This window comes from Oryzias latipes, chromosome 14 (assembly GCF_002234675.1).
Source record: "Oryzias latipes chromosome 14, ASM223467v1".
Taxonomy (NCBI): domain Eukaryota; kingdom Metazoa; phylum Chordata; class Actinopteri; order Beloniformes; family Adrianichthyidae; genus Oryzias; species Oryzias latipes.
The window spans coordinates 3,667,925-3,683,186 of NC_019872.2; the positions used below are offsets into that span (position 1 = coordinate 3,667,925).

General features: G+C 40.5%; 1 protein-coding gene across 2 annotated transcripts; it reads right to left on the reverse strand.

The window, feature by feature from the left end:
• Positions 1-345: 345 nt before the first annotated feature.
• On the reverse strand, positions 346-15,181 carry pcbd2 (pterin-4 alpha-carbinolamine dehydratase 2). 2 transcript variants are annotated; one of them, XM_004076052.4, is made up of 4 exons: positions 14,964-15,181; positions 14,031-14,162; positions 4,166-4,246; positions 346-2,124 (listed from the first exon to the last, which is right to left on the reverse strand). In XM_004076052.4, exons 1-4 carry the CDS (start codon positions 15,075-15,077, stop codon positions 2,029-2,031), a joined length of 423 nt encoding a protein of 140 aa, XP_004076100.1. In that variant the 5' UTR covers positions 15,078-15,181; the 3' UTR covers positions 346-2,028. The 2 variants fall into 2 exon arrangements, with proteins under 2 accessions (XP_004076100.1, XP_020564311.1); XM_020708652.2 differs by lacking the exon at positions 4,166-4,246 and having other exon boundaries at positions 14,964-15,169.
• Between the last annotated feature and the right edge of the window lie 81 nt (positions 15,182-15,262).

The following is a 15,262-nucleotide window of genomic DNA, read 5'->3' on the forward strand; positions in this document are numbered from 1 at the left end:
TCACTTCCTTTCAGATATTTGTCATGCTTTTTTTTTTATCCTGTTTACTCTTAAAGAGTATGTCCAAACTAAAATATCACCACCATTAAAGTTTTCCTTCAGGCTCTGAAAAAAAACTTCTTGTATTGAAAAAAGCTGAGAGGAGCCATATTATTATTATTATTATTTTATTAAACCAACATGGATGGGATGAGTGAAAACAGAGAAAACATGGTTTTTAAATATTGAAAAGAAAATCTCAAATTTGTTGGATTGTTTGCAGACTTGCTTGCTTGAAGCAACTGTGTTGTGCAATTTTCCACTCGTGTAACAATCCCTGAACTTCTCCACATCTTTGATCCACAGATTAGTGTCGGTCACACTCGTTTATGGATTATTTGTGCAGCATATTTGACTTCTTATCTGCAACCCTTCATCCCGTCTTCGTCAGCAGCTTTTGTGTGGGTTTAGATGCTTTTGCAGCAAAAAAAAAAAAAACAGAATTCCCAGAGTTTAATATAAACGTTTACAGACAATATAACTTTAGGTTTCATCCATGTTGGATCTCTGCTTGAATATAGGTTGAGTTCACTTTTTGAGTTCTTCCCATCATGCACTAAAACAAAAATCTAGCTGCAAACAAAAATAAATAAATGTTAGACAACATATTTTATAAATGTATTTTTAAATAATAAATACATTATCAAAAAGTGAAAAAAAATATATTAGAACCTTGTTAATCAGGAAAAGATGCTGGATGGATGGTTTGATCTAATCACAACTAAACCTGACTCATGGAATTTTTATTTTTTTCACAGACTTCTTAACTTGTGATTACATTTACTTTAGTATCAACGTTTGTTGAGATTTACATAAAATAGAAACCCAGAAAAAAAATCATACTATAATTTATCATTGATTGCATGTTAAAAAAAAACAATAAGATTTTAGCAAAGAATTTAGCTGAGCTGTACATTTAGCAAAAAACACAATTAAAGGCAACGCTGTAAGATAAAAATGTTCATATTCCACATTGAAAGACAGCCATCAATCATTTGACAAAACCTTTGGGCACAAAAATGTACATTTTAAACCTTTTTTTATTGTTAAAATAAGAACAGGTCAAAATATGTTGAAGGGACTACTCTGGTTTTTGGCGGCTCTGCTTGGAACGCTCAGTTTTACCCAGGGTGGGGCGGGACTCTGAGCTGCAGCGTAGGAGAACTTGGATGAAGAAGACTGTAGAAGTCCATCAATGACAGACTTCTGCAAAGAGGAGGCAATTCATGTTTGGAAGGGCCTCGCCATAATTTAACGGAGATGTTGACCTGAAAGGTTCTTCCAAGACATTCCTCTAGCCAAATGAGAGAATTTTGAGAAAAAAATTCCTCACGTCTCATAAAAGGCGAATAATAGTGTTCCTTCATTTGCGTTCTCCTTCTTTCCTCATGTTATCACCCTGAGGGACTGTCTGTGGATCCTTTGTGGCATTTGTCAACTTTTGGGAAGAAGATGATCTCACATCCACATCTTCAAGTTCAAAGAAAAGCTGTTATTTGCTGATCTTTTCTAAAAGCAGAAAACATGGGAGCTCTATCTGACTCATCCATGACCAAACTGTAAATCAAATAAATCCCCTTCCTACCGACGCTGACCTCCTTCAGTCTGTGGAGCCTAAACAAGAACATGTGGCTCGGGGGAGGACTGACTGCTGAGAGGATTCTGCAGATCCCTGGCAGGTACTGGATACCAAACAGCACTTACCACTATTTTCATTTTCTGTGTGGAAACTTGGAAACGAGAAGCTCAATGTGAGGTGAAGGCAGCTTTTGTTTTTCTGATATTTCTTAAACTAAACACAAAGTCTATAATAGAAAACTGCTAATATACAAATACACAAGTAAGGTAAAAAAAAAAAACTACTTTTGAACGAGTTTTTAATTTTTAGAGATGAGCAGACGGATATTTAGCAAAATTCCCAATTATAGAAGATCTGAATACAAAAGCAAGGAACCTAGAAACAGCTTGACTGCTAAAACCTTTGGAAGTTTACAGGGAAACAGCGACATTATCAATGAACTTGGCCAGTTTGATGTCCCGTTTGGAGAGTCCTCCACAGTCATGTGTCGTCAGTGTAATCTGGACCTGTGAAGACATTTGAGCTTTTATTATTTTTTCAAATCTAGTGATTTTAGGGCAAAATAAATTCTCAACTGATTTAAAGGGGGGAACTCGTTCATTTTTTCTAATCAATTTTTGAGAGAAAAACACAGAAATGCAAAGTTTTAATTTACAATCATAGAGCTTTAGCTTTTTGAACAAAGTCACACATTCAGAAAAGTCTATATGCTTTTTTCCTTGCTGTGAGAAAAGTGGAAGGATGTAAAAATTTAGAATATACAACAAACACAGAAGTCTTAAAGACAATCCTATGAAAATGTTTGTGTGGCATTTTTCTAATGATGGAGGTCAAATATAAAGAAAATATTAAGCTTATTTGTTCATTTCTTTATTAAAATCCTTGTGAATTGGGAGCAGACGAAAAAATGCAGTTTGAAAAAAAAATTGTATTAACTATGTAGAAAATACGCTGGGCGGGCCACAAGCTCTCAGCAACAGGGAGGGGAAGAGGGGCGGGGTTGCACCATGCCAATGGTCCCACCCACAACTCAGAGGCCAATTTCTAATGAACTATTGCTGCTCTGAAGAAACCATGTCCTAAAAAACAACTCTTTTTTTTTGGCAAAAAACGGCCTAATCATAATTTAAAGACCACTAGGAAAACCTTTACAATACTACAAAAGATGATCAGAGTGGATATTTAAAACTCATAACATGAAAAACAGAAAACGACACTGAATTTCATAGGTGAGCTTGCTGATTTTACTATCTTTAGATATCAAAAGTAGGGATAATTTTGATAATGGAATTTTTCAGAAATAGTAAAAAGTGAACATCTGCTCCTTCTGTAGCAAGAAGAGAAAAAAAAACTACAGCCATTAAAAAGCTGCAAATGAGTCACACGGAGCATAAGACAGAAACGTTGAGGTGTTTTCATTCCAAAAGGTTAATCCAGTTTGACAAAAATAATATCCTAAAAAACTGACATGTCCGTTCGCAGGTGTCACGCGTGAGTCCTTTAAAAGATGCAGACCATGTGTGATGCTTTAAACGGAAATCGTGGCAAAGCAAGTATTTCCCCTTCAAATGTAATATTTGGAAGTTCTATTCACTAACTGCCATCTGAACAGCCCTGCTTTCATGTCCCACTCTCACTGTGTCATTTTCCAAATAATAACAAGGTCAATGGAAGGTTTTTGTGGCAGCAGAAGCTTGTGTGCTCTCGTTTTTTGTTGTTGTTTCTACCCGGGGAGCTACGTTCATGGTGGGGAGGGTTTGGTGCAGCGGCTCTAGTTGTGTGGTTTTCTAGACACAGCCAGCCGTCGACAAATGGCATAAAACCACAAACACAATCCCCCCCCCCACAAACCACAAATTCTGTCATATTTCAGCTCTTTTTAAGCCGCTCATAAACATGGACACAAACTGTCCTGTTATTCTGCTTTGATTTAATTTGGTTTCTTCTGCTCCACCCACCGGCGTTGGAGTGACATGTCAGTCGACCAATGAGGTTCGCCCTGGTCCAGGAAGACAGATGTTGCTAACGTAGATTTAGTAAACGAACGGCCAAGAAAGATAAAAAAGATTTACATTTCAGAGAACATTAGCAGCTCGGTAAAGAGCGTATATTTGGTGGATGGGGAACTTTGCGCCGTGTGTGTGTTTGTCCGGGGGGCGTCAGCTGCAGTGCAATAGAGACCTGCAGCTCTGTTCTACAGCCACTTTAATAAAGAGTGGATTAGGAGCAGCATTCCCCTTCCAGCGCCCCGGTCCACCACACAGTGACTCAGTGGCTAGAAGCTAATGCCCAGAGATTTTCACGGCCTTGCTTTGTCATATCAACCACTTTCTGCTCTCAGTTAAAAAAAAAAAAAAAAGGCTAACCGGGTTCAAAGGTGTGTGGGAAAACAGTAAGACGTGGCGAGTTTTTTCAGGGTGTGAGCCTCAACCCGTCTGTCTTTTATATAAATCAGCATGGCAGGAACTCAAACACACAACCAGGATACACGTTTGATTCTGTGAACGGAGATTTCTAAAGCAGATAAAGCTGTGATGTAATAATAACCTTATTATAAACATTGAACCACTCCGGGTGATGGTTCATCTTCTCTGCCTGCAGAGCCACTCGAGACATAAAGCCAAATGCCTGCGGGAGAAAAAAATATGGATTTAATCTTTATTTACTGAATGCAAACAAACACTTTGAGAAAAATCCATCTAACAATGGTTTTTGACAATTTCAAATAAATGGAAAAAAAAACTGAAAAACACATCTTTTCTCAAGATAGCATTCAAATTGATTATTATTATTATTATTATTTACCAAGGCTGTGTCCCACCAAGGTGGGGTAGCCTAGACAAGGCACACAATTTTAGCTCCCTCTGTCTCTTCCCCAAACCCTCCTCCTTCAGTGCGTGAGTGCGTGTGTGTATGTGCGTGTGACTGGTCTGAGATCTGGTCTAAGCCACACCACACTGCACCAGGGTCAGCTGTACAGCCCAGTGTGGGCACCTCCACTGCAGGGCCTCAGCCAAGGCTGGTTTCCCCTTGCCGCTTCATCCCAAGACCAGACCTCTACCACACCCATCCATTCATCCATACACAAACTCTCTCCACCCATCCCTGTCCTGAGCAGCCTCTCTCCCCTGCACCACAGTCATCCCTCTTGCATTCAACGCTCTTTTTACACCCTCTGTCCATCCCATTCGCGGTCTTCCTCTCATTCTCACTCCACTCACATCAGATTCATATACCTTTTTCACCAATCGCTCCCTTTCCATTCTTTCAACATGTCCAAACCATCCCAGTGCCTTTTGCTCTGCTCTTTCAGCCAACTCTCGCGTCACACCAGTTCTCTCTCGGATAACTTCATTTCTCATACGATCCATACGCGTCACACCACACATACTCCTCAAACATCTCATCTCAACTACATTCAGCTTCCTCTTTTCCGCCACTTTCAGACTCCATGTTTCAGCCCCATATAACGCTGCAGGCACCACCACACCCTCATACAATCTCCTTTTTGCATCCTTTCCCAGTGATCTACATTCAAACACTCTCTTCATTCCCCCCCATATCTTTCGTACTTCATTCATTCTAAACTCTACCTCTCCCCCCATTCCACCATCCACACAGACACACGACCCTAAATACTGAAAACACTCTACCTCTTCCAACAACTCCCCATTTAATGCCACATTCAATCTGCGTTCACCCTTTAACCTCGTACACCTCATCACCTTACTCTTTTCCACATTCACTCTCAACTTCCTTCTGTCGTACACCCTCCCAAACTACTCAACCAGACGTGCCAAGCTCTCTTCTGAGTCAGCCACTATTGCAGTATCATCTGCAAACAGCAACTGATTCACACTCCATTTGCTGCCGTCAGTATTTATCATGCTCACACCCGTACCCGACACCCTTTCATTCACCTCTTTTACCACACCATCCATATACACGTTAAACAACCACGGAGACATCACGCATCCCTGACGCAGACCAACCCTCACAGGAAACCATTCACTCATGCTATTTCCTACTCTCACACACGCTCTACTGTTTCTATAGAAACTCTTCACACCTTCCAACAATCTACCATCAATACCATACATACTCAACACCACCCACAACGCCTCTCTATCAATCCTATCATACGCCTTCTCTAAATCCATGAATGCCCAAAACACCTCCCTCCCCTTAGCCAAAAACTTTTCACACACCTGTCTCACAACAAACACCTGATCCACACACCCTCTACCTCTCCTGAAACCACACTGCTCTTCACCAATCATACACTCAGTTCCCTCCACTACCCTATTAATCAGCACTCTCCCATATACTTTGCCTACAACACTCAACAGACTAATACCCCTAAAACTACCACATTCATACTTATCACCCTTACCCTTGTACAGGGGAACCACACACGCACTCATCCAATCAAGCGGCACCTGCCCATTTGCAAAACACACATTCAACAATCTCACTAACCACTCAATCACGATCGCTCCACCACACTTCAGGCATTCCCCAGCACACCCATCCACACCTGCAGCCTTTCCTACTTTCAACTTTCCCACAGCTTGCTCAACTTCCTCTCCTGTAATCAACGTTTCATTCAACTCTCCCAATACATTGATAATTATGCTGAATTCAGTTTGTAAAAGCACCATCCCTGACTTTTATTGCTTTCTCTTCACATGATGCATCTGAGCTTCTCTCATTTTGACTTACAGCACAACATTTTTCCTGTTCTGACTTCCTCTGGATACTAAATCCAATTTTGTTTTATTCATTTAAATATTCAGCAGATGAAACCTAATATAGTTCTTTTTTTTATCTGCACAAAAAATATCTTAAATGAGAACTGATTTAAACCAGTGAAACATTTACATAAAGATTCATAAAAGAACTGAAAGTCTGTAGCAACATCAATATGTAAACAGTGTAAAATGTCTGCACATCACACACAGCATCAGCTCTGCAAAAGATTTCTACATTTTGAACTCTTTGTTAATCCTAACAGTTAATAGTTTCCTTCTGTCATTCAGTGTATGCAAAAGGCCCAACATATTGTCATCCATCAAATCTGATTTTCAGTCATACTTTGCACAATAATACTACTTATAAAAAGGGTTTCCCCCTAAAATCCAACGTTTTAAAAATGCTGATACCCTGATTAAGAACAACACATGTTATTTTGTGTAAATGTTGCATGTATTTGAATTCAGGGCAGAGAGAAACCTAAAATGCTTTCAGGCTGAAGAACAGGTCCTTTCTTTGATGTAGAATCACACATACACAAAGGCATGGTCCAAAAAGCAGGAAAACAACGCAAATGAAAGAGATATAGGAGAGAGAGCAATGCTGCCATCTGAGGCTCACAGACGAGGACGTCTGCATTCAGGCGACTTCCACCCCCACAACGGAGAGCACACAAAAACACACACTCTTCATATTTCAGCTTTGGCATGAGGTTCTCCTCAATCAAAGGCCATCCAGGGAGTCATTACCATAATTCTAATTATCCACAAAATGAAGAGCGAAATCACTCATACACATAGCAAAAGGAGGAGGGAGGGGGAATCAGGTAGACCTATTTCAGGGCAATTTCCCACTGCAATCTCAATTAAGCCTCTAAATGCTTCCTTTCTGTCTAATTAAATCAACTGAAATGCCATTGTTTACGGGCCAAGGCTGCAGCCACACCTGACACGACCAAACAGAATTACTTCCACAAAGGAAACTGCGTCCAGTTGCTTTGGTGGGGTGTAACCCATTTCTGATACGCCTTATTTGCTTCTCGTCTTGTGCTATGCGTGTAACACGATCAGCAGCGACATCAAATTGGTTATCAGGGAAACCGTCTCCTGATCAATTTAGGTAATTGACATATTCCTGCAACTTGACCCCAGAGCCAGCAATTTGGAGAGTGAGGTGGTCTGCTTTTTCTCCCTTTTCATTGGGCCTAATGGAGAAGGTTAAGCGGCCTGTCATGTCAGGTGTTGTCCAAACATGTCTTGTCTTTCAGGGCCGAGTTCAGGCTAATCTGCTGCTGGAGAACATTGACTGACAGGTAAAGGGATTATGTGTTAACACTTAAGCACTCGTGCACACTGTCCAATTTCAATTCCTCAAGCTTTTTCAAAAACTCACCCTCCATCCTGGACCATAAGGAAACTGAACTTTTTCTCCTAAACTGTGAAATTCTTGATAATCCTGTTTTTTTCCCCCATGATATATTTTCTAGGGATGGGCCAAGATGATTTTTCCAGCCAATAGGCTAAACAATATTTCCCCTGCAACTGTGGCCCATAGCAGATATTTGCCGATATGGATATTTAATCCTCAACAGTAACACAAAGTTTATATTTCCTTTTTGTGTCTCTATCAGAAATGCACAACTTTTCTTTTACTGGACAATCACATTGTACTTGACCTTTTTAACATACAGCATAGGATCTCATAGGAACAAGGATCACTTTCAAACTTTCACCTACATATATCTTTAAGCATTCAGACTCTTTATTGAATACTGGACATAACTGTGAACCAAAAGCTCCCCATTGCCAGGGATCTATCAGGAACAACACATATCCCTATCAAAAAGAACATTTTCCTGAATTGGTAAATGTCGTATACTTATAAAGCGCTTTTCTACCTACAAGGCCCAAAGCGCTTTACAGTCACACACACATTCACCCATGCACACACACATTCACACCCCTGCAGAACACTGGCGTGAACCTACCACCAGAGGCAAGGTGGGGTTCAGTGTCTTGTCCAAGGACACTTCAACATATGGGTGTGCAAGGCGGGAATCAAAATCATGGGTTGACCGCCCTACCGCTGCACCACGGCCGCCCCGGGGAAAACAGTCAATTTACGCTTCCCAACCTATTAAGAACAAGTATACCTTTTAAAAATAAAGTGTTTCAGAATATCAGTAGATTTTGAATATCAGACCAATACAGATAAACTCAAATTAAGCAAATATCGGCTGATACTGGTACAGATATATCGCCCACCCCTACCATTTTCTTTACTGTAAGATGTTTAAGTTATAGACTAGTCAATCAGATGCCTTAAAAGTAGGTGGAGCCAACTTTTACAGTTTGACTGATTTCATGTAACTGACTATCAAACGGTAGGGGTGTGGACTCAAACAAGCTAACTCCAGATTGGCTATAGTGGTTGCCATAGAAATGCAGACTCAGACAGACTCGGACCAATCACTGGTGGTGGTGCACGTCGTCTGGCGGGCTCCATATCATGGAAAAATGGCGACTGAATTGACTTCATATTGGTGGAACTGGAAGAAAACCATTTGCTGTGGGTGACTTACACTTATTGGTTCCAGTTCTCAAAAACAGTCAACGGTTTATTTGGTTTGTGGACAGTTTCCCATAATTTTGTCCCTTTGCCGTTTGACTGACAGGTATTTTTGCCCCACCTCTCTGCCTTTTCTTCAGAAATGTAAGGATTTGATGACTTGGGGTTGGTATCACTGCCCTCAAACTAAATCAATTCATCTTCAATTCATAAGTCTAATATGATTTTTTTTCAAGTACTCACTAAAAAAACAAGAATTTTTGTTGAAAAAAACACTTTCTGTGCGAGGACGACCTCAATTAAACGTCACATCTGAGAATTGGATCACAACAAACTCAAAACCGATCATAGTTACCGGATTTAATCAGTCGGAAGCTCAAGCATCTGTTTTTGTCCTTATTCTGAAACAATTGGTCACTTTCTGATATACTTTTCAAAGTTATCTCATCGGATAAATGTCTACCAACACAAAACACAAAATCTATACATTTTTAATTACTGTGTTGCTAAATCTACTAAATCTACTAAATTTACAATGTTCTTTAAAATATTTGTCGTCTTAATTTCGTTTCAGTGGTTTGCAAAAAAGAAGGCTGGTTAAAATGTGATCTGGAATTGAAATAAAAGTGAAAAAGGATCCGATTTGAGGCCAAAAAGCTGAAACAAACATTGTGTCAAACAAAAGCCGCCATCCGTCACTACAAAGGAACTGTCTGTCACCTGCGGGTCACATAAACACCATCCACTTTGTCCAAGTGTGAATATAAATACAGAAGGCATCCCACCACTACCAGCCAACATGTCAACAAGAGGTCAAGGGCTTTCCCTTCAGAGGAGCTTCCCCCCCCCTCCATCGTCACTGTGCCGGCCACGTGTCAGATCAGCCGTCCGGCCAGCTTTCCATCCCCTCAGCCTGCCAACCAAGCAGCAGCTGTCCGATAATTTGACATGACACGACACAGTCCCCCCCATCCCAAATAATTAGGAATACCCAACAGCAGTCCCACTTTCTCCACACACACACACTTTCAAGGAGCCATTTTAGCACCATTACAGCATGATTGTCATCCAACGCGAGACAATTTGAAGCTGGAGCAGAGAGGAGTTGTGGGCTGAATCACTTTCAAACACATGGCTGTTATTTACAGATCGGCTTTCCACCGCCGCGCAGCCCGAAGGCTTAGAGATGCCTGCTCCACCGTGCCAGGACTCTCTACTGACATCCACACTACACACATGTACATGTGAGCAGGAGAACCTGCACGCTGAATCCAACCGTTAGGCATGGAACCACATCAGCGTTTGCCTCCTTAAAGCATTTCTGCAGCCGAACGCAAAAAAAAAAACGGCTGAGATTCCAACCGTGCTGTTTGCGGTTATGATGATGACCACACTCCTCTCACTTCCAAACAGCGTTTCTCCAGCTTCCAGCTGGCTGGACAGACCTGCCCACTTCACTGGTATATAATTTAAGGTCAAACGTGGAGATGTTATGAAGCAAAGCTGCCAGCCGTCAAGTTCTGTTCAGTGTAAACGGGTTTCTGCTCGGCATGTGGAACATCGGCAGGACTAATATTCCCAAATCTAGACTCTCACAGTTGAGACGCAGTAGTTGGTGTCATGTAATGCTCCGGCATTGCGTTAAAGCCAGTGCATTCAAACCTCTCATTAAAGCCAGGCTTACCATGACTTCCCTATTGCCAAAAGGTTTGTCATGGAGATCTTAGCTTACCATTGATCTGATAGCAGGATTCTCTACCTACCTGCAACACGGATGACACACCATGAAGCTTCTCTCAGGCCTGTTCACACACTTGACTTTCCTGTAGAGTTTTTTAGGGGGGAAACAGATTTGGGAGCTGAACTCCATAACCTGACCTCCACAGTGGAACGCAGTTGGATTTAGTCATATTTGACCTCACAGTTTCTGCAAAGTGTTTAGGCCCGAATTGCCACAAAATAAAATTGTAAATTTCTACAAAACATTCTAAAGTGTTACCAACAGTTTCCCAGGTTTTCTGAATCTCTTTTTCATTTTCAGTCCAATTTTGTACCAAATGACACTCAGAATATTCATTCATTTTCATTCATCTTCTTCCGTTTCATCCCTTTCGGGGTCACGGGGCTGCTGGAGCCTATCCCGGCCACTTGCACTTGCAGGCAGCTGGTTTTGGTGTTTCTTAAAATAAAACATTTAAACTGAGTTTCTCTTTTAAAAGGCCTGCACTTTTATGTATAGTTTTAAACACTAAATGAATAATAAATATTCAGACAAATAAAAAATGACTTAAAACAAAGAGAAAAAGGGGGTCTTAAGTCAGTTGGCTGTAGATGTTTTCACCAAAGTAAAAAGTCACGTGCTGATCTGGAATTTAACCAACAACTCTCTCATTAGAAAATGGTCTAGTCTAACAATCTGCTGCAGTACAAGAAGAACTGTCAGGAAAGTCAGCGCTCTCTTCATTCCTGATGCTGTGAGGATGCAGATCCATAGGAGGCGGGGTTATCCAGAAGCTCGCTTTTTCATTAAGGGTTAACTGGATTAAAAGCAGATCGAGACCCTTACTGAGAGGCGGGGCTTGTAGGAATTTGAGGGGTGAAGAGCCAAAGAGAATGGAGGAAGGAGCAAAAAGAGCCATCCGAAAACAGGAGTGTTTGAGTCCGTCTCTGCTAATGTTTATACCTGTAAATCAGTCTCACTACTATAATTCTATAATTTTTATCACCATCTAATGAGATCACATGGTTGATTTTAATTCTGCATTTTTTTTGCATCATATGATAAGCCAAAGGAATAACAGTTGTAACATTTAAGGTTTTTAACTCCCCCTTCATAAATATTTAACCACTATTCAGCACATTTTATAACAGTTTTGGGCGAAAAGGATTTTCCTTCTTTAATTTATATTTTGCATATATATTTAAACACAGGTGGATGTGCGAGTAGGGCCTGAAAAGTTTTGGATTTGGTTAGAAAGTCATTTCTTTCCCATGCTAAATGTGTTTTCTATTTAGAACACTGACTTCATCTGCAAACTAAAGGTCTGTTTTATTCCCAAACTCATAGTATATTTGTCGAACGGTCTGGATAAGAGGTCGCTCTTTTAACTTTGGGAAAAAAGAAAGAACAGGCGCATATCTTCAACCTAAAACGCAGCTTTTGTAGGGCTTTCTTGCCCGGCGCTGCTCGGCTAAATATTTGCGGCTAAAGAATGAATGGCATCAATGTCAACCTCAGCTAACGTAACACAACAGTTGAGCATGAGCAGGTCACGTCTTCTTCTACGAGCTGCCTCTGGAAACCAACCCTGTTTCACTCATGTCGCATGAATGTTTCCACATGATCCTCTCAAATCTATAGCAGATGGTCATCTGTAAACATACGCAGCATGTAAACAATATCAGGGACCGAGACTCAATAAAAGTGAGCAATTTCAACCGGAATTGACAGAATCAACAACAAGCGCAAGCAGAGATGTTTCCAAATATGATTGCAGGCATTGTCAAAGTCGAAAACGACTCCAGAGAAAGGATTTCTCCCCTCAAACATGATTAACTGCTTCGGATCTGACAAAGAAAATCCCTCTCAGTAACTTCATAAAGACTGATGCCACTAACAACATCTACCGTATCCGCATACCGCAGATAAAACACGGTGCTGGCTGCTCAGAAACAACAACTTTCTATTTGCTGTAATCAGAGAAAAATAAACCTAGAACAAAAAGCAAGTGCAGCTTATGTTTATTTTTATTTGATTTATCAATCCAGACCTGAAGCACCCTTATCTGGTGGTAACAAGAAAATGTGGATTCAGGTTCTGCTGTGGAACAAGAACTATGGTTACAGCTCTACCGCCCCCTACAGACCACAGAAAGAAGTGTTTCCCCACAGATAAGTTGTTATTCTCATTAGAAACCTTGGAGGGTTCAATTTCCTCAAGCACATCATTTGGAACTAAACGGGAATCAGTCAGCGTGTCGCTCCTCATCTCCACTTCCCTCCAGTAAGCCCCTTTCAGAAACTTCCATCAGAAATGAAGGAGAGTTTGGAAAAGAGAAGACAAAAATCTGACATGACAGCGAAACAGACAGAGGGGCCAAAATTAGAACAAGATGAGCTCATTTTCCAATATTAAGGGGGCAGAAGTGGAAATGGGAGACAGGCCGCAACAAGAAAAGGAGGGAAGCATCAGGAAAGACAAAAAAAAGGAAAAGAAATGCATATCAGCAGGATTGAGGGAGCTGTTAGTGGTTTTAGAACCAGATGAGACATTTTGACCAATCTGATTGTTTGTGAAAGAAATCACTGATCAAAAACTCAATTGCTGCCAACCAGCTGCCTGCTGAGTGTCATGCTAATGCAGCCTGACGTCTGGGGGTAAGAGGAGGAGAGGTTTCAGAGCCAGGAGGCGCAGATGGGGGAGCACAGCGCTCGCCCTCCAACTTCAAACATGAGAAAGTGTAAAAACAGACTGCTTTTGCAGCTAAAACAACTAAGAACAGGATTTTTAGAAAGTCCACTAAGTGGCCCTGGGACATTGCAGTTTACTGGACAAGTAACTTCTTACATGACCACAAAAAAAAGAAAGGAATTTCCTTTAGACGCCATAATTTTGTGTAAAAAACATGCATATTCAGGATGTTATTTCCTTAAATAACCATTCTGAACCTCTTCTGATCTATCATAAAAGCGTTCTCAGTTGTCTTTTAATTATGATTATGCCGTTTTTAAGCCAAAAATAAAAAAAACTGGTGTTATTTTCTTGGACATTGTTCTGCAGAGCGGCTGTAGCTCGTTAGAAATTTGTGGGCGGGGACTGTTGGCGCAGAGATCTTCTTATATAAAAACTGCAAACGTTTCTCTCCCTTAGAGCACAAATCAAATTCCACTGATGAGTTAAAGCCATTTTAAAATATAAAATAACATGTTTTATCGCAGGATTTCCATTCAAGGGCAACTGGACTTAAAGGTTCATCTGAATAGTTTCTTCTGTTCATAACTTAAAAAGTTACTCTTCATTTGAGCTACACACTGAACTAATATCCCATAATAGAACAAAACATGTATGACGAAAATACTGAGGGACACAGACCTGATTAAAGGTTTTAAAGTGAAACTCTTTAAATATGGCATCTCGATCCTCCACCTCCATCCATCCTGTAGCCCTGAGCTCCATCATCAGCTGATCCCGGTCTGCAGGGGGGAGCCAGTGGGAATCCGACGACTAAAACAAAAAAATACAAATATTTAATTTACCAACATTTCCTCCTTTCACACAGCTTTTTATGGTTCATATACTTCATGATCCTCCAAGGGTGAATTGTTTTAAGAAGGAACATTTGACATGGATAGACAAGGTGACAAATATCCTAAACTTAGTTGTATTTCAGTGTTCTTTTGTCGTTATTTTGCTGATCATTTTTGCCTGATTTCAATCGTTTTTAGTTTGTCATTTCACTTTGCCTTGGGTTTTACTGGTTTTATTAAGTTGTATAAATTGCCCATGTGTGAAAAGGTGCAAATAAAAGATAAACTTGGAAATCTCTGAACTCTATCATATTGAGAAATAATGCTATTCCCATGGTGTCCAATAGATGTCAATCTTGTACTTCTGAAAAGAAGATATTTTTTCCCGAGGTTTCGAGTCAGCTAATACTTTGTTAAACATTTAAATAATAATCCAGTTCATACGTTTGCGCAACTCAATCAATAAAAAAAAATTATAAATATGCTTTTAATTTCCTAACTGTCACACTTCCGGTTAGAAAAAATAAAAGAAATAAACAAAACGTATTAATTCAGACGTCAAAATTAGTACAGTCGTACAGGTGTCGTACAAAATGGGTTATTTAGGAAAAAAAGTTTAAAAAAAAAAGACAAATCTTAGCTTTGGAATTAAATGTGCGTATTTCCTTATAAGTACTGAGTGTTTTCGCTAACTCTGACTTCGCCGATAAATCGTTCGTTCATTACAAGATTGGGACGCTAATTGTCGGGGTCTCTCATTTCTCGCCTTAACACTCACCATTTTTGACGAGTTGTTCCTGAGGAACGGAAGCTCCTTCAGGCCGTTCAGTCCACGGAGGCGGTTGCAGGGCCAAGAGCTGCCCGTCCGGAGGCTAAACATTAACCCAAACATTAGGAGAGTTTGGTCAGCTGCCCGTTTTCCTAACCTACCTGTTCTGCACGCTGCGTGTCCTCAATGGTCCCCCACTGCCCTGTCACATTCAGGCATAGCTGTTCACTTCACTGCCTGATTAAAATCTTTTTTTTTAAACGGCTGTTTCAGAAGGTTATGTGAAGGAATCCTAGATCATTTATTAT